This window comes from Dermacentor andersoni, chromosome 11 (genome assembly GCF_023375885.2).
Source record: "Dermacentor andersoni chromosome 11, qqDerAnde1_hic_scaffold, whole genome shotgun sequence".
Taxonomy (NCBI): domain Eukaryota; kingdom Metazoa; phylum Arthropoda; class Arachnida; order Ixodida; family Ixodidae; genus Dermacentor; species Dermacentor andersoni.
Window position 1 is genome coordinate 123,465,189 of NC_092824.1, and position 23,696 is coordinate 123,488,884.

The 23,696-nt window shown below is 43.8% G+C and overlaps 1 protein-coding gene across 6 annotated transcripts in view; it reads left to right on the plus strand.

Moving 5' to 3' along the window:
• Positions 1-23,696, plus strand: part of LOC126539327 (metal cation symporter ZIP14) — a 179,801-nt gene that overhangs the window by 56,496 nt on the left and 99,609 nt on the right. For all 6 annotated transcript variants that reach the window (XR_008614318.2, XR_008614317.2, XR_008614319.2 and 3 more), the window contains 2 exons: positions 2,574-2,699; positions 19,526-19,657. Coding sequence is in view for 3 of the 6 variants with exons in the window: in XM_055075577.2 (XP_054931552.1) it covers positions 2,574-2,699; positions 19,526-19,657 (258 nt within the window). In the remaining 3 variants the exon portion in view is untranslated. The remainder of the gene's footprint in view (positions 1-2,573; positions 2,700-19,525; positions 19,658-23,696) is intronic.

The following is a 23,696-nucleotide window of genomic DNA, read 5'->3' on the forward strand; positions in this document are numbered from 1 at the left end:
ACTTTTTCTTGACACTTCATCAACTTTTCACTGTTGTTTGAAAGATGTGAAAGAGGTTTCAATTTCCACTGGCTGAGATTAAACAATATGAAGTTTTCTGTGAACTTTTAATTTTCTTAGCATGTTCTAATATTTCTTCGATCGTGCTTGGGCCTGCGTTTTCCTCAACGTCACGACCAAGCAACAGAATCAAGTGGATCACGTCAAAGAAATCAAAGAAACAAGACAAGATGCATCGGTGCAAGGTGCAACAAGAATGTTGCACACGACTACACAAATGTTGCTTGGCATGAAGCTTGCAAACGATAGGACGCCCAAATACTTCCGTCATGTTAGTTTTGAAGGCCACCCACCTCATAAGATCACGTTTGTGGTTTCGGCTCCACACATTGGCGACACCGCTCAAATAAAAGGACACGTAATTCGGTTTTTTGGTGTCGTCCCAGAGGTTGTAGATGCTCAACCGGTCGTCAGCGACCCAGTCTTATACGTCATGGTCTTCTCTATTGCTGACGATGAGTGGGTTGCGTTGACGCAAGGGGCCAGGGAAAACCATGGTGACCACTTGGACAGCGGGTTGCCATTGTCGTGGCCCTTCTTCCGGCATAATGAAGGCTGGCTGTTGTGTCCAATTGCGAAATTCCTGATTTCCTGTTATACCCTGCAGCTCCGCTTATTGCAAAGGGGGCTTATTCAGGTCATAGAGTAGCAGCAACAAACACAGCGCCAGCAGGTAGGGCGCAGCCAGAGAGCGAACTGGGTAAGAGCTACATGGTGGGGCAATGGGGCTTTTCAGCGTGCCGATGTTCTTCCTCACAATATCAATGATTTTTTCACTTCAGATTCTGCAATGGCATACTTTGTGGCTTTCTGAACACAAAGTAAAACATATTCAGTTTCTCTCCTGGTCTAAACAAATCTATGCAACATTCTTTTGAAGAAAACAAGCAGCCAATTACAAATGAACCTGGGAACATTGCATTGAAATTAGAGATTGTTTTTAATTTCTGCAAAAAAAAACTATCATTTCTAATGTTTAGTTTTTTTCATCTTCAAGTTCTGTCGCCAGGCTTTATAACAGCAGTGCATAAGTGAGATGAAATATGGTATATTGCTTTGCATTCAGAATGCAATCAAGTGTGCACATGCAATATTCCTAGGGAATGTTATTACTCTGAGGAGTAATATTATAATCCTTAAAAACGGCCCATTCCGGGTGTCTTTCTGAAAAGCCAAATATGTCATTTCTTGTTTGTGCTGTCGGTCTGTGCAATAAGCTGAATTCGTTTTATGTTGAATTACAAGTCTCCACTTACAGTATAAAAAGTATGGTGGCTTTGCAGGAAATGTTTAATATTTTTTGCATTCTTTCATAGTGGGAATGTTGTGTAATTGCATAAGCCACATTTTGCACCTTGTGTCAGTTAAGATTTTTTAAAGCTGAAACAAGGCATGCACTGGCAGATAAGGTTTGTTTTCCAATGTATGGAGCGGTAGTACTGTGTTACTTAAACACTTTGTTGAAATCAAAGAACAGCTGGAACATTCCCTGCGACTGTTCTTATCTGAACAAACCTTTATAGGTGCGCCTTCAAGCAAACAGGTTCTGCACTAGAAGGCTTGTTTTTCTTCTAAGTATACATACGTGCTGTGATAGCTTTTTGTTTGCAAGATCTAGTAGAACTGTGCTTTGCAGCCTGGTTAAAATTAGAGATGCATCATTACTACATGCATTCTGTTGCAGGTGCTCAGGACTTGCACAACCTGTAACAGATGAACAGGGCATGTAGGCCACTTTTGACCATTTTGCGATGCCACCTTGAAAACGCAGATGGCTTCAATTAGCAGGCGTGATGCAGAATGCAAGTTTGAAACATCTGTCTTGGTCATTCATGACCATCGATGTGTCAAATTTGCATCCCCGTAATGGCAAAAACATTTCATTTTTCCACGAATATAACAATAATCTTCATAATTTCCAGCTCAGGAGGCACATTGCGATATGTTCAGGACCATGCACTGAAAATTAGCAAATTGCATTTCATAATTATTTTTCTTTTCTGCTTCTTTCTTTAAATCTCCAAAACTCTGTGAGCTAAATCCCTAAATGACCAGGCTATGCAGGAAAGCCAGCCTCTCAATAGCATAATGAGACACTAGCATGCGTGTGTGCGACAGGTGTTCCTGCAAGGATGCGGGAGTGACTGGGAAAGTCAAAGTTTTCGACTGTGCAGAGCAGTCAGAAGTTGCATAACCTTTCTGCAAAACTTGCTTTTCTGGTGGTTTAAGGGTGAAAAGGAAATCAAAATCTCTCATCATAGCCTGAATTGATGTTATAGCTCTGAATGTCACATGAGTTGCTTTTTCATAATGGTAACTTTATTAAAATGTCTAACGTAATATTTGAGCAGATATGGAATTTCGTGTCAACAAAGTTGAAGTTTCTCTTTGCACACTGTGTTGTTTGGTCCTTAAATTTAAGAACTATTTTTGCACTCGCCATGCTCTCCTCTTCACTCTGATTTGGTTTGTTTCTTATGGGACCCTTAATGAGAGCCTTGGCCACATTACAGGCGTTCAATCTGCTTGGCCAAGACCAAGAGCACGACTACTTGTGGAAATCCCTCATAGTGTTCTTGGGCGTGTACCTGTTCTACCTCAGTGACAAAGTGATGCGATTCATTGCTGACTATCGCCAGGTGAGCAGTCCTCAGTTGTGTTTGCGCAGTTGTTGGCCTAGTCTGTTCTTGAACTTGCAGACATGCTTTGCATTATTGACCATAACAATTCCTCAAGGAGTATAGGAATATTAAGATGCATTGCTAAGTGGCCGCCTTTACCATAATATGAGGCCAGAAAAGAGGTGAATAGGGCTGATGTTGCGCCAGGGTTCTTGCACCAGCTCACTGTGATGTCGTGGAACTCGGGTCTAGTAAATTGGTTATCACTAACTGTAAAGAGAACCCACGTGACTAGCCAAGCAGCACTTTTTCATGTCTGGTGGGTTTTCTTCCAGGCTTGGAAAAAGGTTTTATGTAGCACGTATTGAACAACAAAAAGCTGGACCGAACGTATTTCAGTATGGTCTACAATTTTCTCGTTGACATTTTTGCTCTTAATATAATACACTTAAACTTCAATATAATGAAGTCAGTAAAATTAGCAATTTGCTTCATTACCCTCAAATTTTCGTTATATTGAAATTCGATCATTTATGCAAATAAGTGCAGTGACTGATGAATTCTTTCCTGCTAGGAAGGGGCCACAATATTCCTAATTATTGGGAAATTGGAAAAAGCAAATTTAAACGAGAAATAAATATTGCTCTTTAGCACCTTATTCATCCGTGTTGAAGTGTTGACCAAACGTACTTGGGTGGTGGTTTCATATGGCACTGCCGCACAGGTCGCACCTTGAAAGCAGTCTGCGATGCTGCAAAGAGTGCCGATTGCTGATAACTCCTCATGCTGTTTTCTCGTTGCTTGCTTGGTGTTGAAGAGAGACGTGCAGGCCGATATGTTGAAAGCGATCTGTGAAAGTGGCAGAGTGAGGCACGTGCTGAGAGCTCTGTAAGCGCTGTGTTCCTGCTGCTTCATTGGCGTTAAAGCGAGGGGCTACACGAAGGCGAATCTGCTCACTGCTGCGGGCACTATCTGAAAAGCGGCCGTCTTGCGGGACGAACGGAGGATGGTTTTCTTGTTGGGTAAGCATAGAAATGCTGACACATTTAAAATCATTTTGTTGAACCTGAGAGTTGGCGAGAGAAAGATACGTTTTCATGTCATGTTGGCGATATCTTCACATTGCCAATACAAAGTGAACCCATTCATGCTTTCGCGTCCACTCCGCCCCTGCAGCTAACAGTGTTGTCCGCAGTGGGACGACGCTATCATGAAAAGTGCTGGCAGTGGGTAGCGAGTGCTTTGTCCACCTCTCCCTTCAACGCATCTACGAAAGTTGATGTTACGCAACCTCCAGTGCACTGAAGACAGCGCACATGATGCCAAGCCATCTTGGCATGCATCTTGGCATGCACATGCAGCAACTTACATCTAATGCCTGGCCTGCGGGCTCCATATGTGCGCATCTGGGCCGACAGCCATGCATTGCCGTGGCCCCCACTAGAAGAAAGAGAACAACTGCCCCCCCTTCCCTCCCCCATCAGGTGCACTTGATCACGTTACTGCACGCTGACACTCCTCCTCCCTTTCCCCTTGCTTGAGCACTCATCAAGCCGCCATCCTTCTTGGCTGACTCTCGCGCCCAAAGAATACAGTGTGTGGGGTGTGATAGGATCTTATTGCACCTGGACTTTATACGGATTATGACGCTGCTGCGCTTTGACGGTTACTCTTGGTCATGAGATTTCATAGGTGCGTTTCCAACCAGGCTCTTGCAGTTCAACCATTTGACCACCTGGATCTTCGAAAGTTTCCATTTATTTTCTCGGTATTCCTTCGCTGCGCCAGTGAAAATTTTGTTATATTGAAATTGTGTATAAACAGGCTTTGTTATCTTGAAAATTGTGTTACATTGCAGTTCATTATATTGAGGTTTAGCTGTATTTGAGAAGTTAATAAATAATAAATATGTAATTAGGCAAAATACAAAAAAGAAATTGTCTGACTTGCTCCAAGTGACGGCAGGAAACAACACCTTGGTCTTGGAATATGTGATCTGTGTAGGAGCCCGCTATGCAGATCGTAGCTGTCTTATCTATGTGGCATTTGCATATTTTAAAATTTTGGCACAAGTCACTGTATTTACTTGAATCTAACCTAGGCTGACCCCGATTCTAAGCCGACCTCTGAATGTCCAAAGCTGGAAAAAATAAAAAAAAACTTGCCTCAAATATAGGCCGAACAGAAAAGTGAGGGCAGCGTTCACAAAATGAAAACAGCATGTATTTAATATAAATGTGCCAAGCTTACTCTGCGTCATCGTCGCTGCTAGCCTCGTACGCTTGTGGACGTGTGATAACTCGTGTCTGCATGCCCACGCATGCGTAGACAGTGTTGCACGGCTCTTACGCATCGAAATGCGGTGCGATCTTGGTGAACAACTCTTCTCTGTTATTGTGCTCTTGTCTTCCTTATCGCTGTCATCTCCTCGTTGCGGCAAATGCAAAAGGCATCTCCCATTGCCTTCTCCAACGACGGATGTTTTTCTCATCAATGCTGAAGTCCCGCCCAGCTCAAACGTTTGATGATGCCTGTGCGACTAGCACAACTTTTCGATTGAAAGTAGCACTGCAGTGGCATTGCCTGCTTGGTGCCACTACGATAACGCCGTGCCGCACACTTATACGACACGGGTCAAAATGGCGGCGTCACTCGTGTACATCAGTTGGATACTGGCGCGCCTAGTAGCGGCTGCGATACTGACTTTTCTAAATGGCGCAGGCTATGCACCACAGTTATAATTTTCAATTACAAACTGGCCTATTTTTAAAATCCTTGAATCTAAGCTAACCCTAGAGTTTGGTAAATGATTATTTGAAAAAAAAGAAAACTATTGGCCTAGATTGGAATAAATACGGTATGTGGGACACATTGTATCTGAACTGTGCAATGGAAAATAGTAGTGTGGTTATCAAGTCATGCTACAGTCAATCACTGATACTTCTACATCCCACAGGGATGGAAGTGCTGCACCAGCCTGTGCCAAAACACTAATTTCAAATGAAGTTGACAAATTGTGGCCAAATGGCAGCCATCAAAGTTCAGCGAAAATGCAAAGTTGTGTTTACAGCATCAATGTTCATGATGCGATTTGTGCAGAGTGAGTGAAAATTTTAATACACCATCGTTCAGTGTCCAAAATATCGGTCACAGTGTTACATTGGCTTTGTGGGGCCTGTGGTGGAGCTGCGAAGAAGACTGAATAATTGAGCTTGTGTAAAATATTGGTCAATGATGCAGATTGGAAAGTCAGTGAACATTTTTATCTCCTTATTAGTTTCAAAAATATCAGTTTTCTTTTTTCTTGGCCGGTGATGTGAAATATTGGCGAACATGACCAGGGTGGTAACCTCACTTTTCTTCAATGGTATCTCAACTGAATGTCGCCAAGAATGAAAAATTCACAGAGGGCATCGCTAACAGCATTCACGATATGTTGATTGGGGTTGTTCATGGTGGTCACTGTCAGTATTTCTTGTTCATTATGCACAAATACTTCTAATTAGCTAACTTCATAAACTTATCTGATCTTTGAGATGTCAATGAAAAAGTTGTGGAGGATATTGAAAAATGGCTGATAACAATATCTAACAGCACAAAGCCCAACATATCATTTTTGATTGGCTTAATTTGATGACTAAAAACTCTTGATTTAAGTGTGGATAACCAATGTAGAGCCCATATTAGTGCTTTTTTATATGCTGTAGGGGGTTTTCAGTTGTGGATACGTCATGAAAATATTTACTATTTAACCCTTTCGCTGTCACGGACATACCGGTACGTCATCGCGCTTCCCCCCCACGGTGTCACTGACGTACCGGTACGTTCTCTATCGTGCGTTCAAAATTTCGCGCCTGAGCGCAAAGCTGGTGCTCCTGAATTGGCCACGCCATCTGTTGACTCTTTCTACAAGTTCGTATATTCTCCCCGACCTGTGTTAACCCATGTATTGAAGAGTACGGTGCGACTGCCACTCCCTACTTTCTCTTTGCCAAGTGGCGCGGTGGCTCGGCGTTCGCTGGATCATGCGTCACGCGTGTGTGGTTATGGGTTCAAGGGTTGTTCTGCCATCTCCGCTGGTTTGAAGGTTTTTATTTTTCTTCTGTTGGTGTGTCTGCTACGCCGCATCAAGTTCTGGCGCACGTGCCGTTGCCTCTCCGAAAAGAGTGACTCGATTGCTGCTTTCGCTCTCTCGCTGAACCCTCGCTTCCGACTTGCAGCAGTAAACGTAAAGCCCTTCGAACTTTGTTTAGCCTTTTTCCATCTCCCTCTGTCTTCTTGATCACGCAAGGTCCCATTTCTCTCCGTTGTGCGGGCGACTGAAAGCGCATCCTCCCAGCGCGTGGTTACTTTCGGATGGCTGAGCGCGCGAGAAAGCTTCGTCTGCTCATTGGTGCGGTGGCTCAATTCCGATTTAGAATACGAGCCGAGCTCGGATTCGGACTCGGACAGAGTCGCATGCGAGGAAGAGGGTTCCGCATCGTCAGATTCGGATGTTGAACGGATTTTATAGTCAGGCTGATGATGATGATGATGTTTACTAACAGCAGCTGCAGAACACTGAAATGTGCATATAGCATTGACTACGTTATTTGTATACCAATCATAATCAAAAATGAATTGCTATGTTCATTCCCTGTTATGCTCGTTCCCTGAAACCAAGCCGACACTGGGGGTGCGTCACGACCAGAAAGGTCCGACAGCGAAAGGGTTAATTGACTAGCAAACTAATTAGTGCTAATTAATTACCATTTCACATTGTCTTTTTGTACAAATATACTGTCCATACCTGAAATGAATGTGAACATGTTATTTTAATTTTCTTTGATGTCAAAAGGCGTTTGGGCTTTGTGGCAAGTTAAAGTGACCTAGAACTTGTGCATACCTTTTTCTAACAAAGAAGAATACCTGCAATATTTTAAAAAGATATATAAGCTGTGAATGTGACAATGCTTCGGTGCACCTCAGATCGCTGATGTCTTTTATGGAAACCTCAACAAATATGGGCACTGTGAGTGAGTGGCTGTGCTCTTGATGCATCAGCAGCTTTTGCCGTGAGTGAACGTCTAATGCGAAGTAGTACAATCTTGTGTAACGGTTCACTTTCCAAACCTGTATAAGACTGCACATTTGGTTCACACATGCATAGTGTACACAACATACTAGACGACAGCCTTTACGTCTGAGAACATTGATGTTGCTGGCACAGGGATGCATTGTCACATATAATATTTAAAAATTGTGGAACTTTTTTTTTTCGGGAAGAAGGATGACACAAGACCTATAAGTTGCTTTATATGCTCTTATCAGTCATTTCTCGACGTCCTCCACAACCTTTGTATTGGCACCTTATTGAATAGTATGTTAATAAGTGTTAGCTAATTAAACATAGCATTAATTGTTCTTGCACAATGGAAAAAAATATCTCGGCCAGCATTAACAAAAGCCTATCAACAAACAATGGATGGTGTTCAAGTAAAGCCCTCAGTAATTTTTTTTTCTTGGCCATATTTAGCTGAGTACATCTGATGTGTAACCTAATAGGTGTTTCTGAGAAAGCCTTGTGGGTTTCTTTTGTAGCTCCATGCTACAGTCGGGTGAATAAGAATTTTTTTCCTTTTTATGAGCCTTCCTCCACCTTGTGGGCTTCCGCAGGACTGATTTTTCGTAAATTAATAGTGTTGTGCAAAGTCAAATATTAGATAATGACTGTTAACACCTTTCGAGACGCGCTGTGCCTTGGAAGGTGTTGATGTTCAGTGCTCGTCCTTGTTGTCCTTCGTGGGAATATTGACATGTATGTGACGCGATACTCCGGCTCTGATATGGGAGGATGTAGGGAAGGAATTCTGCTTGCAGAGGTTAGCCGGGGCAAGTAGCGAGAGCGGCAGGGAAGGTTGCCTCCTGAAATTGTTGGTTGGCGACACATCAAATATTTCGGTATTCTATCTCTGCTAATAAATAACATATTTGAAAAATTCTTGCAGTAGAATGTTCCCTAGGAGGCATGGAACAACTTCCAGTGTATAATCAAAATTTTCTCTGTGGCCTGGCGATGTTGTGTAATTACTACATGACAGAAGTGATACACATACTTGCAAATTCACACGTCTTGGCTTTCATGCTGAACTGGACAGCAAGATGCAGATGTGCGACAACCACACAAAATGATGTTTTGAAGACCGGCTTAAGAAAGCAGTGCTAGAGGGTGACACTGATTTATTTATTCATTTATTTACAAATACTGCAATCCCGTTACGGGATTTTTGCAGGATGGGGATACATCATTATGACATGATTAGCAGGGCAAACAAAAGAAAAATTACATGGACTAGTAAAAAGACAATACAGATATGAAATAAAAGATACGCTTCGAGTACAACTGAATCAATGCATCTACTGCAAGTGCAAATGTAACAGAGCGAAAATAAGAAAATTACACAATATGGGACATAAACAAATTCAGGGATGGCTGCAACACCACATCGTTGGACAGCTGATTCCATTCAGTTACGACCTTACGAAAAAATGAGTATTTTAAAGTAATTTTTGCGGCTAGTGAGGGGGGTAATTGTTAGTGCATGCCGTTGCCTTGTAGCATAACCTGTTGAAAAGGAAATAATCTCAGAAATATCTATGCTGTAGTATCCCTTAATGAGCTGAAACAAAAATTTTAATCTGAGAGCACGATTCCTTTGGGTTAGAGTTGGCAGATTGGCTCTGCTTAGCAAGGCTGTCATCGACGTGCGCCCAAAGCTGTTATATATATAACGAACGGCCCGCTTTTGGATACCTTCTACTTTATTATCTTTTTTAGTGAAAGGATACCATATTATGGATCGGTAATCTAAAAGTGGCAGCACAATTGTGTTAAATGCAAGAAGGCAAACTTCAGGTGTTGTCAGTCTCAAGGCCCTCCTGAGAAAGAAAAGCCTTTGATTGGCGGAATCGCATACAGTGTTGATATGTTTGCTCCATCTAAGATCTTTAGAAATCCAAATACCAAGATATTTTATGTGCTCAACCTCAGATAGCAAGACATTACACGCCGAGTACTGGAAGTGCAGATTTCTAAGTTTGCGCAAAATTTCCATAAATACAGTTTTGTCAAAATTGATAGCCATTTGCCAGTCACTACACCATTTTACAACTTTTTCACAGGCTTTATTTAGTCGTAGTTGGTCACTGACGCTATCTATTTCTGAATACATTACACAATCATCTGCATATAATCTAATGTTTACGGAAATGTCATTAACGATACCATTAAAAACTAGAAACAACAGTGGTCCGAGCACCGAACCCTGTGGAACACCAAACTCAACGGGAAGCCTCCGAGAGGCATGGTTTTTGAATGAAACATATTGATATCGGTTTGAAAGATATGCAGAAAGCCAAGTAGCAATTTTGGCATTACCCAGAGTAACATCAAGTTTGTGGAGGAGTTTTTTGTGGGAAACCTTGTCAAAGGCTTTCGCAAAGTCCATGGAGATTGCATTGACCTGCTTACCTAAATTTATTGCCTTAGCGAAATCGTGTACAGTAGTTACTAATTGTGTGCATGTAGAGAAACACTTTCTGAAGCCATGCTGATGGCATGATAATATTTTATTCTTTGAAAGGAACTCATTAAGATGTTTATGTATTATATGCTCCAGAAGTTTACATGATGTTGAAATCAAAGAAATAGGACGATAGTTCAAGACGTGCTGCTTATTACCATTTTTGAAGATAGGTTTCACTGCTGCCGTTCTCCAGTCGATTGGAATCTCGCCTTCATTTAGTGATTTAGGAAAGAGCACACTCAGATATTTAGAGACCCATGGCGCATAACGCTTTAAGAATTCATTTGGCAAACCATCAGGACCGGGTGATTTCTTAATATCAAGGTTAAGGAGCATGTTAAGTATTCCATTCTCATTAATAGTAACGTCAGACATAGGGGGGTATGAAGCATGAAAGTATGGCAATGAACCATTGTCTTGCGTAAACACAGATCTAAAATGTAAGTTAAATGCATCTGCTATATTTGCACTATCATTACTCAAAACACCATTTACGACGAAAGCACCATTAACCCTTTGAGGGTCGAATTATTTTGAAAAAAACTTTCCCAGGTGGTCAAATTATTTTTTTGCGGATCTTGAATGTCCAAAATGTATTAAGTCGGGAATAAATAGTCAAAAATAATTAGGAACAGTATTTTGGTGTCGGCATCACTCAGAACTGCAGAATGTTCAATTGTATTTCCGAGCGTGGTACTCCTTGTAACACGGGTCTACGCACAGCGCCTTATCGCAGTCTGCACACCTAAAATGCGTGTCTGTTCTCTTGAAGCGAGGAGTTGTGTTGGCGCACACATGCAATCTCTGCGTGCGGCTGCCTTGGGCAGAGGTCTGAGGCACCCTCTCGCGTAAGCGCGTTGCCGCGGAGAGCGAGAATACCTCGCGAACGGCGCTGATAAGCAAGTGGTGATAACTAAGCTAAGAGAAGTGCCAATCAAGATAGAAATCAACTTCCGCCGCCCCTGCGAGAGCGTGCCGACAAAGAGAAAAACAACGTTTCGCGCGCCTCCGTTGCGATCACGCGGCGGAACCGAAACCGCGAAAGCGCGTTGCCACTGAGAGCGGGAATACCTCGCGAACGCCGCTATAAGCAAGCTAAGAGCAGCGCCAATCAAGATAGAAATCAACTTCCATCGCCCTGCAAGAGAGTGCCGACAAAGAAAAAAATGACGTTTCGCGCGCCTCCGTTGCGATCACCCGGCGAAACCGAAACCGCCAAAGGGGCGTTGCCGCAGTCTGAGCGACGCGCTGAAGCTAGCAATCAGCTCTGTTTATCTCCCCAAGAAGGTAGCACCAATTTCAAACGCATCTTGTGAGTGCTAAGAGGTGGCAGCACCTCCCGATGAGCGCTCATCGTCATTATGGCGCGAAATTTCAAACGGAGGGTCGGAACCGTACCCGTACGGCAAAGACCTTGCGGGACAGAAAACCGCCGCCGTACATGTACGGCAAAAACCTTCAAAGGGTTAATTTGCTTACTGGGAGAAATTAGCCTCCAGAACTTTTCAGGAGATGTTGAAATAAATTTAGGAAGTTTCTCCCCAAAGTACCGTTGCTTATCTGAAGAAACTTTCATTTTTAGCTCGGAGGAGAGTTCGGAAATTTTAGTAAGCAAAGCGTCCAAGTCTCTTGCGGTACGTCTTTTTGTCTTCAGGCGCTTTAATCGTCTTCTTAATTGCAATGTGTCTCGTGAAATCCAAGGAGATTTGCCTTTCCTTTTCTTTAGCATGCAAGGGACAAAGCGTTTGATGCAATCATTTAAAAGATCTTTAAATTGATTCCACAGTGTATGAATGTCTGCGCTGCTGCCTTGAAATGAGTCAAAACTAAACGAAAGCATATCCAATATGGCGACATCATCTGCGTGCGAGAAGTTGAGCATGGAAGTGACATCAACAGATTTCTTCACAGAGACGCCCGAAAGGGTCAACAACACAGCAGAGTGATTGGAAATTCCAGGCAGTACTTCGCACTTTGCTTGCCCCGTAATAGATCCACTTAAGAAAGACAGATCAAGGATGGAGCAGCAGTTACCTTGTATTCTAGTGTAACTGTCAACTACTTGCCGTAGATCAAAAGAAAAAATCATATCAAACAACCCTTCTTGTAGCCTCTCATTAGAAACGTTTAGTGTGAAGGTTGACCAATCCACGTTTGGCATATTGAAGTCTCTGCCCAGAATTAATCGATCACCAGGCTTCACATGAGCAATCAGGTAACTTTGCAAATGAGCAAAGAAATCAGGAGAGGAATTAGGTGGTCGGTAAAGTGCTCCCAATACATATCTAATTGCGCCATGATAGGCTTTACAGAATATTCTCTCAATGTTCGGTATATCTGGCATTCTCAAAATACTAAATGCTCCTTGAACAGCAAAGCCACACCCCCACCTTTGCTCCCTCGATCTTTCCTGTGCACATTGTACCCACGAGGAACAAATTCGTTATCTTTTATAGAATCATTTAACCATGTTTCTGTGAGAATAATTATTTCAGGGTTATGGGCCACCAAGATTCCCTCAAGTACTGTGACTTTGTTAACCACACTCCGGCAGTTCACGTTAAGTATATTAAGCTCCTGAGGCTTTTGTACAAAACGTCAATTTTGATTTTTCTTTTGTTGAACATGTGTACCTTTCTTTTCGTCCCAGCCAAAGATTATGCCGTCTATGCTCAGTTTATTGTGTACAAGTTTGACTTTCGAGCCATTATTTCTTTCTAGAGTAGAACTGTTCCAGAGTTTCTTTCTAATTTCTCGAACTCTGCGTGAGAAATCTTGCGATATTGAAACAGCTGTACCCTTCAATTTGTATGCAGCCTTCAAAATTGACATTTTTTCCCGATGGTCCAGAAACCCAAGCATGACCGGTCGTGTATGGCCAGCATTTCTGTTTCCAATCCTATGGCATTTTTCTATATTCGCCACAGAGATACCAAGTTTGCTGTGAAACAAATCTTTTACTCTCTCTTCAAGATCCCGAGAAGATTCTTTGCTTGGTTCGTCAAGACCGTAAATGACTAAGTTGTTTCTGCGACTACGATTTTCTACTACGATACAGTGGAGGCTAGATCTGTTCTAACCGTAGACATCGCAGTCTCCATATCCTCGACCCGCTTAGTAACTACACTTAGGTTCCTCAGTTGGCGCTCTAAACCATCAGCATGATCAGTTAATGAACTGACTTGCTTGCCAATCTCTTTCTGAGATGCCTGTACATCATGTATAGCTGTTTTCAATGAATTTTGACCGGCATGAAGTTCCATCAATATTTCCTTCTCGGTAGGGCCAGGGTTGGCCTCAACGTCGCCACAAAGCAAAATATTTACCGGAATATTTTTAAGTCGAGCAAGAAGGCATTCAAGACACAGTGGGCAAGGCAGCAGCAGTAAAAACCTATTATCGCTACGATAGCAGGCCGTCGGCAAATATTTACTGACCTGGAATACGTAGAAAAAAGTGCTCCTGAGCATGTTGCCCATTTCGCTGCTGCGTTGCCCACTGGAGTAGCACTTCACTTTTAAGTCCTCCTGCAGGGCCACGTGAGTCGATGTCATCCATGGCTGATCCCGTGTGTACGATGTGATGCCAGGGCTCGATATCTTGTTGACGTGGCACATGTCACCAGGATTCGATAACGGGATGCGAAGCCGTCCTATATCGTGATTCCACGAGGCAGTTGCAGAGCGGCAGCCCAACAAAAGCTCGAACTTTGCCAGGAGAGCTGCAACCTGGAATACGTAGAAAAAAGTGCCCCTGAGCATGTTGCCCATTTCGCTGCTGCGTTGCCCACTCCATTTGGCACAAAGATGTGAAATTTGGTGTCAACAGGTAGTGCAGTGACACAAAAACAATGCGCCGTGTCATCATTAGCCAACACTTTGCATAAACATTGGTTCTTTCATTGACAGGGATCTGTGCAGAATTATTTTTGTCACTCCTGTAGTACTCCTCACTCCATTCGAACCATCACCTTGCTCTTTTGAACCCACTTGTGCCCTTGGAAGGAGCGAGTAAACTAAACAAGTCAGTTTCCTTGACTGGTGGGAATGCTGGGCCAATTGTGCCAATTTGCTCTGACTGAAATTTGTTGCTCCACACAGCTCCAGAAGGGTCTTTTTTGCCTAACTTGCGCCACTGCTGTGTCACGATGTAGTTTTGGTGGTGTGAAAATTGGGAAGCTATACGACACATACAATACAAAGCATGGCGCTGCTGCATTCATCGGCTGCATTTGTTCAGGGCGTTATGGTAGCGAGACTGCTGTTTTGACAGCCAGCAGAATCGAATTTATTCCTGTTTTTATGCGTCAACTGTGAGGCATGCATGAGGCTGCAATGACTTGGGTGGCCATGCTGGCTTTGTGACTGCATGATTAACGGACTAGTTTTATGCATTGATGGCTGATGCGTGGTGACTCTCTGTAGACAAGAAGGTAATCAGTGTCAACCGTTCGTATTCATTTTGCCGACTTGCAACGCAATTTGTTGCACCATATTCCTTTCTTTCAGGAGAACTATAGGTCGTTGAATTTATCATCGGGCATTATAACCACATGCACGGCGATCGTATACTACATTCTACATTGCAGTTCCTGTTCATTGACAACCACGTCCTGATATCAACTATGTCTTCGGTAATGCACGTGCCTTTGGTAAAGCTCAGGGTAAAAAAGTTGAACGCAAACAAGCAAGTGGCCTAACAATATACGCCTTGTTCTGTGAGTGCAAATCAGTGGTGGAATAAAGAACATTGTGAGCTGGCACCCCTGACTAAGGTTCATGAAACAAAATTGTAAAGTGCAGAATATCAAGTTTGTGAAGTGGTCCTTCAATAAAGGCACACTAAAAGGAAAAAAAATGATTGTGGCAGAACCCATCTCCTGATTGCTGTTGACGGTAATGCATTAGCAATGAATCAATATGGTGACAGAGCGTATTGCCACTGTTGAAACGAGTTATGATGTGTGGTGTGTACTGAAGCAGGACTTCTCTATTTCACTTCCCTAAGAAAACTCGACTCCATCTGGCACCTCTGCCACAAAGCCTGCATGTGGCCTCTGAAATGCATGGCATGCCAGTGCGTGTGAACGCTCAGAAAGACGTCATGGAGCAACTGAGTTACTCTCTCACGCTTCTTTCTGAACATGATGTGCCATCCAGTGGCACTTGCCGAGAAGTCTGCATGTGGCCTCTAAGGCAACAAGTGTTGTGCGCCGGTGCCTATGAATGCTGAGAATTGTTCCCTCGCTTGGCCGCACCCTCTGGCACATATTCAGTGACCCAAGTAGGCGAGAGGTTCTTTGGAAGAGTGGCACACACCCAATGCATTCATGGGACAGCTCGCTAAATTGTTGGTGTAAAAGGCGTTCATTGAAAAGTGGAACATACCCAGTGCATTTGTGGCACAGGCTGCTAATTGTTAGGTTGCTGTCCTCGAGGAACCCTTGGGAGGCATTTTCAATTCTGCTTAGCAGTGGAGAAATTTAAGGGATCTTTTCCGTCATTGTAGAGTGGCACATTCTCAGTGGCACATACTTAGTTACCCAAGTGGGTGTCAAAGACGTTCATTGAAGAGCAGCACACCCCTACTGGCAAATACCCAGTGACCAAATTTCACATCAAAGGGGTTTATTGGGGACCAGGACAGACCGTGTGGCACATACGCAATACCATGAGTCGGTGTCAAAGAGTTTCTTCGGACAGCGGTACCTACCCGATCGCATGTCTACAGTGACTCATGTTCACGTGAAAAAGGTTCATTCAAGCGCGGCACGTATGTGCACTTTGCCACAAACTCTGTTACCAAAGTTGGTCCAATGGTTGGTTCAGCACAGCATCTTGATGCACTACCCATTTGACCACTGACTACCCAGTGACCCAGGTAGGTGGGAAAGTGGTTAGTGACAGACAGACAGACGGCCGGCCGGCCGGAGACACACACACACACAGAGAGAGACACAGAGACACACACACACTAGCGTCTAGTGTCTAGCTAGCTAGCCCTTCGAAAGTGCATGAAGTGCCCCTAAAAATGCTAGTGCATGAATAATTTCATGCGAGAATAATTTCAGCTGCACTAGTAAATTACCTATCTCAGCAACAAAAGAGGCCCACTTACTGGGAAAAGATGCAAAAACGAAAGACTGGTGGCGACGCCGCTTGGAGTTTCTGCACCAGCTTGCCGTGACGTCATATTTTTTTACTGCAACTTCTCGGGCCTAGTTAACTGTACATAGATCAATTTGTACTAGATTCCATTTGCAGAAGAATGGAAGACTGTACTGAGCAAATTTCATAAACTTCTACCTGCCCTCAATGGCCCAAATACAAAAAAAAGTATTTTAAGATCCTTGACATCACGGTGGTGTATTGGCGCAAAATTTAATAAGAGGAACTGCTACCTTCATTTTCACTTCTAATGTACTTATTACCGCAAGATTAAAGAAAATTGGTTTGAAAGAATGTTTCAGACTCCTGGTTTAGTGTTTCTCTTTATATTGTCCCATTAATGTTGCTTGTGCGACTTTGCGCAGTGTTGCTGGTAGCATGTGTGTTCATTGTTAGTGGTGGCTTGCCGCTGCCATCATGGTGTGCTGTGATGAATCACTTATTTTGCTCCTAGTTCTCCTGACGAAATGATTATGTAAGCTAAAAAGAACACTGAACTACCTTTTGTTTTTCTGTGTGCACTTTCTTGAAAACCTTTCACCTGCTCCAAACACTGTGGTAAATGATCCAAACTGTCAAGGGCATTCTCACCACTGTCACTTGTTTGTGCAATGTAACAAGACAATAAAGTAGTGTTGCCGTTGGGTATACTGGAAAGGGGCCAAAACTGAAGTCAAATGTAGCCAAAAGTGTCCAAGCTTCTTTATTTTCATGCCAGATTTGTCGCCATCGTAAAATAAAAGAGATAAATAGTCTAAAATCATGGGTATATACAAAGACATAAATGCTGTCATATCATGAGTAATTGGCAACTATTTCAGCAACAGGCTGATTACTTTAGTGCTGTAGACATCTCCTAGGTCTTTTGCTTCTGAGCTCAAGAGGATCGGCACCATATTGAACAAATCCAATGGCATCAAGCTTGTCAATGTGTTGCGCCCTCAGACTATGGGTTCAAAATTTGTCTAAAGTTTTCCAAGTATAAATTTTCTACCTCTTGAAGTAGTGACAAAATATCAGTAATATTGCTCTCGAACATTTTTTTTACGTACCTTACGGCATCTTTTATGGTACATCTTATGCATGATGCAGGTGTTGTAGTTGCAGACTTCTGCTTTGTCAAATAACTGTATCAAAGCCTGAAACTGTGCCAATGTTTCCTATTGTAGTCTACAATTGAAAGCCATGTATAGTTTGTGAATGTGACAAGATTTTTGGTGGCAATGCTATGCTCTCGCTCCCTGAAGACATCTTCAGCTTTTTGCGTAGGCCTCCTATCATGAGCTTGTGTGGCCAAAGCAGTTATAGGTCTCTTGAACCAACTATTGAATGAAGGGGGAATTGCATCCATCGACTTAGATGCTACATGTTAGAGGCTGTGGTGCAAACATTTAACATATGAAAAATTTTTGTTGTATCCAAAAAGTTGACTGAAAAGAGAATAATGTCTGCCCATGGCCCCGTCTGCAAAATCCGCCAGCTTTTTAATTGAGGGGTCATGTTCGTACAGTTTCTTCAGTAATAGCAGCATGTTTCGCTTTAACCGTTGGACACAATATCAAGAAAAGTTGCAGTTTTGTCCGTGTCTTAAATCAGTGGATTTGTCAACTGTAAGAGAATAAGCGCAGGCCTTGAGTTCTTTATCTGTCCTCTTCGGGAAATACGGAGAGAGAATGTTGTTGACAATAGCTTTGCATCTCATTCTGTGCAGCTGGAAATCCACCTGTTCAGCTTGCAGAATCCACCAAGTTCGTCAATGGGTTTTATTAGAAATTATGGGGTTTTACATGCCAAAACCATGATCTGATTATGAGGCACACCGTAGTGGGGGCTCCGGAAATTTTGACCACCTGGGGTTCTATAATGTGCACCTAATTCTAAGTGCAAACATGTTTTCGCATTTCGCCCCCATCGAAATGCGGCCGCTGTGGGCGGGATTCGATCCTGTGACCTCGTGCTTAGCAGCCCAACACCATAGCCAGTAAGCAACCGAGGCGGGTCTCAACGGGTTTTATAGATGTATGGATTATTATGGTGACAGAATGGGTACCAACAGAAGGGAAGCACAGTAGAGGACGGCAGAAGATTAGGTGGTGCGATGAAATTAGGAAATTTGCGGGTGCTAGTTGGAATTGGTTGGCGCAGGACAGGGGTAATTGGAGATCACAGGGAGAGGCCTTCGTCCTGCAGTGGACATAAATAGGCTGATGATGATGAGGATGGCAACACACAGGGTGATTCTTAATTGGCGAACCCTGGCAAACCACCATAGTTCGGTGGTGTGGCAGACAAAGCTGTCGCAGTTCCTGTTGCAAAGGTGGAATAATTATGAATTTGTGGTCTTCTTAGTTTCGGCGTGCTTGAGCAAGTTCCCAAAATGTGGACAAATCTTGCAGTTCCAGTAGTTGCAGTTAACGGTAGTTTTATTTTTGACTGATGACACGCTGTACGCAACCAGGCTGGGTGTGCTTCAGCCAATCAGTCCTGTTCCTTAACCTGCAAATGCAGCACAAAATTATGAACAAGCCGCATGCTTTCAGTACGATAGTAAATAAAAGCAAAAAGTCTAGCATGTGACAATAGCAGAGTGGAGGTGACAGTAGGTGAAAGATCAGGAAGACAGTGTTGGTAAACTAAGTTCAAGAATGTTTCTTGGCCTTTATTTTCCTCTCTGATAGTTATCCCCTTTCTACCAGACAAACGAAGATAGAGTTTTGAAAGAATACTAGTCCACTGGCACTATAGTTTTGTAATTCTGCAAAGCTTCCTTCTAAATCCATGCATGATTTCATACGCAGATGAAGAATTAGCAATAAAATGAACCAATATGTTAGTCAAAATTAGGCAAAAAGTAACCAGGGAGGCTGAGGCAGCCAACCTCAAATTTTAGGCACCAAACAATTAGTCACCAAATTCAACAAATTAGTCACCAGCGGCAGCACTGCAGTAAAGTTCTGTCAGTGCATAGTAAGTAAAACGAAACATTTCCAGTCAGGACCTTTTTCACTTGCTCATTTCACTTGCAAATTTTACTCCATGCTGATCGTTGAGGCTTAAAATGATCTCTGTTTCAACAGCTCAGAGTATGTGCTATTATGTTTTCCTTCAACAGAGAAGGAGTGATGAGAAATTGGAGACATCATTCGGGTGTGCGCTGGCCAATGGCGGTGTCCTTGAGCTGTCTTCAGGAGACTCGCCCGTTCGAAAGAACACCCTTGCCACAGCTGAGCCGCAGCCTCTGCAGGTAGGGCTGCTCTGCGCAGTGCGCAGCCTTATATCTTGAAAGTGTTGTGCTTAGAAAAAAAAAAGCATTCCAGTGAACTTGGTGGTGGCAGTTTTGTTTGCTTGAACGTGACACCTTGGCATATCCTTAAAGGGTCACTGAAACAGTATCAACTAATTTTGTAGACGTGTAGCGTACAGCTACAGCAAATCATTCGCACCACAATTCGTGTGAACTGTCTCATATTAAGAGTGCTTCGGACGATTACAAGTTACCCTCCTTCATAGCCATGCATTTTCTCCTGAACTCGTTCGCCTAGCAATTGGGGCTAAGCTCTGCCTTCACTGGCTCTGCGTCACGATGGGACGTCCTGTCATCTACTTCCGGTTGTCTTGGAGCCAGTGCGCAAAGCCTCTCAAACTTCTCCGCCAGCTGCCTGTCAGTCGATCCTAAGCGAGAGCTGTCGAAGCAGTGTGCGTTGCGAGCATTCTGTCGCAGCGCCGAGCGTGTCCGGTATTCTGTAACCGCAGGCGAGCTGGGCACTTCGACGGATGGGTGGAGGCGTAAAATAAAGCCCCTCTATACTACTATTGCTTTGATGAAGGAGCTTTAGCGTAGACATATGTGAGTGGCTTGATCGGTCTGCACAGTCTAGCCACCTGGTGGCGCAGAGCTTAACCAGCCATACGTACAGCTAATATTGCTCTAACCAAGTGTAAAACATTTTAAACATTTAGAAAAACTACATGTTCATGATTGCACTCCTGCCAAAAATTTACATTAGCAGTAAAGTAGAATACACTTCGTTACTGCTGTATTAGTTCTGTGTTTGGTTGAGCTCTGTGCCACCAGGGGGCTGCACCATGCAGACCATTAATGTTTGCGCCTCTGCTCATCCCATAAAACGGTACGATAAAACGACCAGGCGCAGTCCACTTGTGCTTGTGTTTACCCGAGTACTGAACACGCGAAACACTTGTGTGGTAGTAACCCTCCGGCGTAAATTGACGGACGTAAATGCGCAAGTCCTGGCACCCATTGGATACTGACAATCCGATGCTCAGCAGCCACTCCACTCGTCTGCTGTCTTTCAGAGGGACAGACAGCAGACATATTGCCAGTTGCTATGTTTGCAGCATACAATGTGACATGGGTGAACCACAGTGCTCTCGAATAGAAAAATTGAGACCAACGCTGACCGCGGAGCCCTCGTCAACACTGAGCACTTGGTAACAAGCATATGGCACTTGCTGTGTGCTGGAAGTCTCGAGTGCAGGGATAAAATAACCTCGTGCATGCTCTTTTTGTTACTTTCTTTTTTGTGGAAACAAATTAACTAGCATTTCAACTACTACGAACAACATTTGTTCGCCATAAAGTTGGCAAAATTATTAATGACGTGTCCTGGGCAGTGAATCGGATTGCTCGCCATACAGGCGTCATATGGTCACCTTGCGTAACCTGATCAGGGGCGGCTGAAAACTCAGCCGAGTAGCGTGCTGCAATCGGTAGTGATGTACAGTTTTAAAACCTTATAATAAATTAAATGCTTTAAGCAGATCATTTAGATGTGTGAATTGATGATCAGAAGGACCTACCCTAATGACTCGGTATGTTTGTACAAAATCGTCAAAATCATTTCAGGGTCCCTTTTAAGCGACACTAACGAAGAATCTGAAATTGTGTAATATATTAGTACATTATGCTTGTGCAATAGCAAAACAACTCTTGCCGTGAGAGGATACTTGGGGAGCCAGGAAAAATGCAAACATCTGGTCAGCGATGCTGCCTTGATTTTCGCACATAGCCTATTGACAGAATTTGTTTGTTTGCAGTTTGAATTTTAATTCAATTTATTCAGTCTCAAGAATATTTTCAGACATTTATTTATTGGTAAAGAGGAATTGCGTTGTACTTTAAATAGGGGTGCCCTGCCAGGGCATCTGTGTCAGCAGGTGTTTGGTGTGTTGCGACACCACGTGCCTGAGCACACGAGGGTTGGACCCTCCCGCTTCTAACTGTGAGTGGCTTAGCCATGTCTGGGGAAAAGGTGTTCCTGGGGGTTGAGCCAGTGCCGGGTGTTCGGGGACCTTTATGGCCCCTCGGCAGCGTCAGCACAAACCTTTGGCCTCGGCTTCACGTAGATAGCACCCCCCGGACTGACCCACCCGGGGGAAATCGGTAGTTGCCTTTACCTGTTTCTCTGTCTCCCTCCAACCTTCGTCTTCATCTCACTTTACATCTTGCCTGTCTTGTTTTCACTTCTCATTACTTCCGAATTTTCTGGCGCCAAGGGTTAACCGATTGGAATATATCCAGTCTTGGGTACATATATATATTATGTTACAGCAGCGATGCATGGCTGGCATCTGCAGGTATTTTTTCAACCTTGTAGCTTCCCCTTGTTGGGCTCGGTCGTGGGTGGCCACCATTGCCGCTGAACTTTCCATTGATTAGATGGCAAACGCTTTTCCCTTCCTTCAAGATCACCCTCTGAAAAGAAGGCGCACCAAACATTCCAGTTCTTTTTGAAGCAAAACGATGAGATCTTCCCAAAGTACCACGTCTTCACAGTGAAGGCAACACAACTGTTAGAAAATTGTCGCCTTTCCAAGTATCCAAAGGCCTAGTAAACACGAGTGGACCTAACTACAAAGCCTCAAAGATGGCAAGCGGAGACCTCCTCCTCGAAACGACAAAGAAAGATCAACTTGAAAAGCTCGCTGAACTCACCAGCATCGATGACATTAACATGACAATCTCTGCACGTCGCTCGCTCAACACAAGCAGGAGAGTAATCTCAAGAAGATTTCCTGAACCTTAGTGATGAAGAGCTCCTTGAAGGGTTGCAAGAACAAAACGTCATTAAGGTACAAAGAATAACACTCTGGCAAAATGACCAACAGATCCCTACGAAACACATGATACTCACGTTTGGTACGAGTACTGTGCCTAGTTCACTTGATGCAGGATATCTGAAAATCAACGTGAGACCATACATACCGAACCTGAGGTGGTGCTTCAAGTGCCAGAGGTTTGGCAATGCATCACAGTCATGTAGAGGCAAAGAAACATATGTGAAGTGCAGTGCCAACAACCATCTGTCTGAAAACTATAACGCTCCCCCACGCTGTGTAAACTGCAAAGAGGATCATCCAGCCTATTCACAATCATGTCCCTGTTGGAGGATGGAGAAGGAGCTGATTGCCCTAACAGTAAAAGAGAAGATTTAATTTTTCGAAGCGAGGAAGAGGCTTTCATTCTTACCTCAAACAAGTTATGCCAATGTGGCGCGGCAGGGGACAGCACCACATCAGTCTCAGGAGTCTATGGGGATCACAGTCAGTGGTCCCGTAGCAACTCCATCCGCCCCCTTGGTGGAAGCAGCTAGTGCTGCTCCACCGTCATACAAGACGGCCCTGCAGGCAGCTGTTCCACAGGTTCCACGACTAAAGCGAATGCCAAGACCCGAGACGTGTGTCTCGGCGCCTGGCTCACGATCATCCAGCGCCTCAGAGGAGGCGATGGAGGTCGATGCCGAAACCCCGGCGTCATCGACGCCAGAGGAACAGCATTCTTCTGAGTGCTCTAAGAAGGACAGCATCACATAATCATCGTAATCAGCCTGGTTACGCCCACTGCAGGGCAAAGGCCTCTCCCATACTTCTCCAACTACCCCAGTCATGTACTAATTGTGGCCATCTTGTCCCTGCAAACTTCTTAAATCTCATCTGCCCACCTAACTTTCTGCCGCCCCCTGCTACGCTTCCCTTCCCTTGAAATCCAGTCTGTAACCCTTAATGACCATCGGTTATCTTCCCTCCTCATTAGATTGTCCTGCCCATACCCATTTCTTTTTCTTGATTTCAACTAGGATGTCATTAACTCCCGTTTGTTTCCTCACCCAATCTGCTCTTTTCTTATCCCTTAATTATACACCCATCATTCGTCTTTCCATAGCTCGTTGCGACATCCTTAATTTGAGTAGAACCCTTTTCGTAAGCCTCCGGGTTCCTGCCCCGTACGTGAGTACTGGTAAGACACAGCTGTTATACACTTT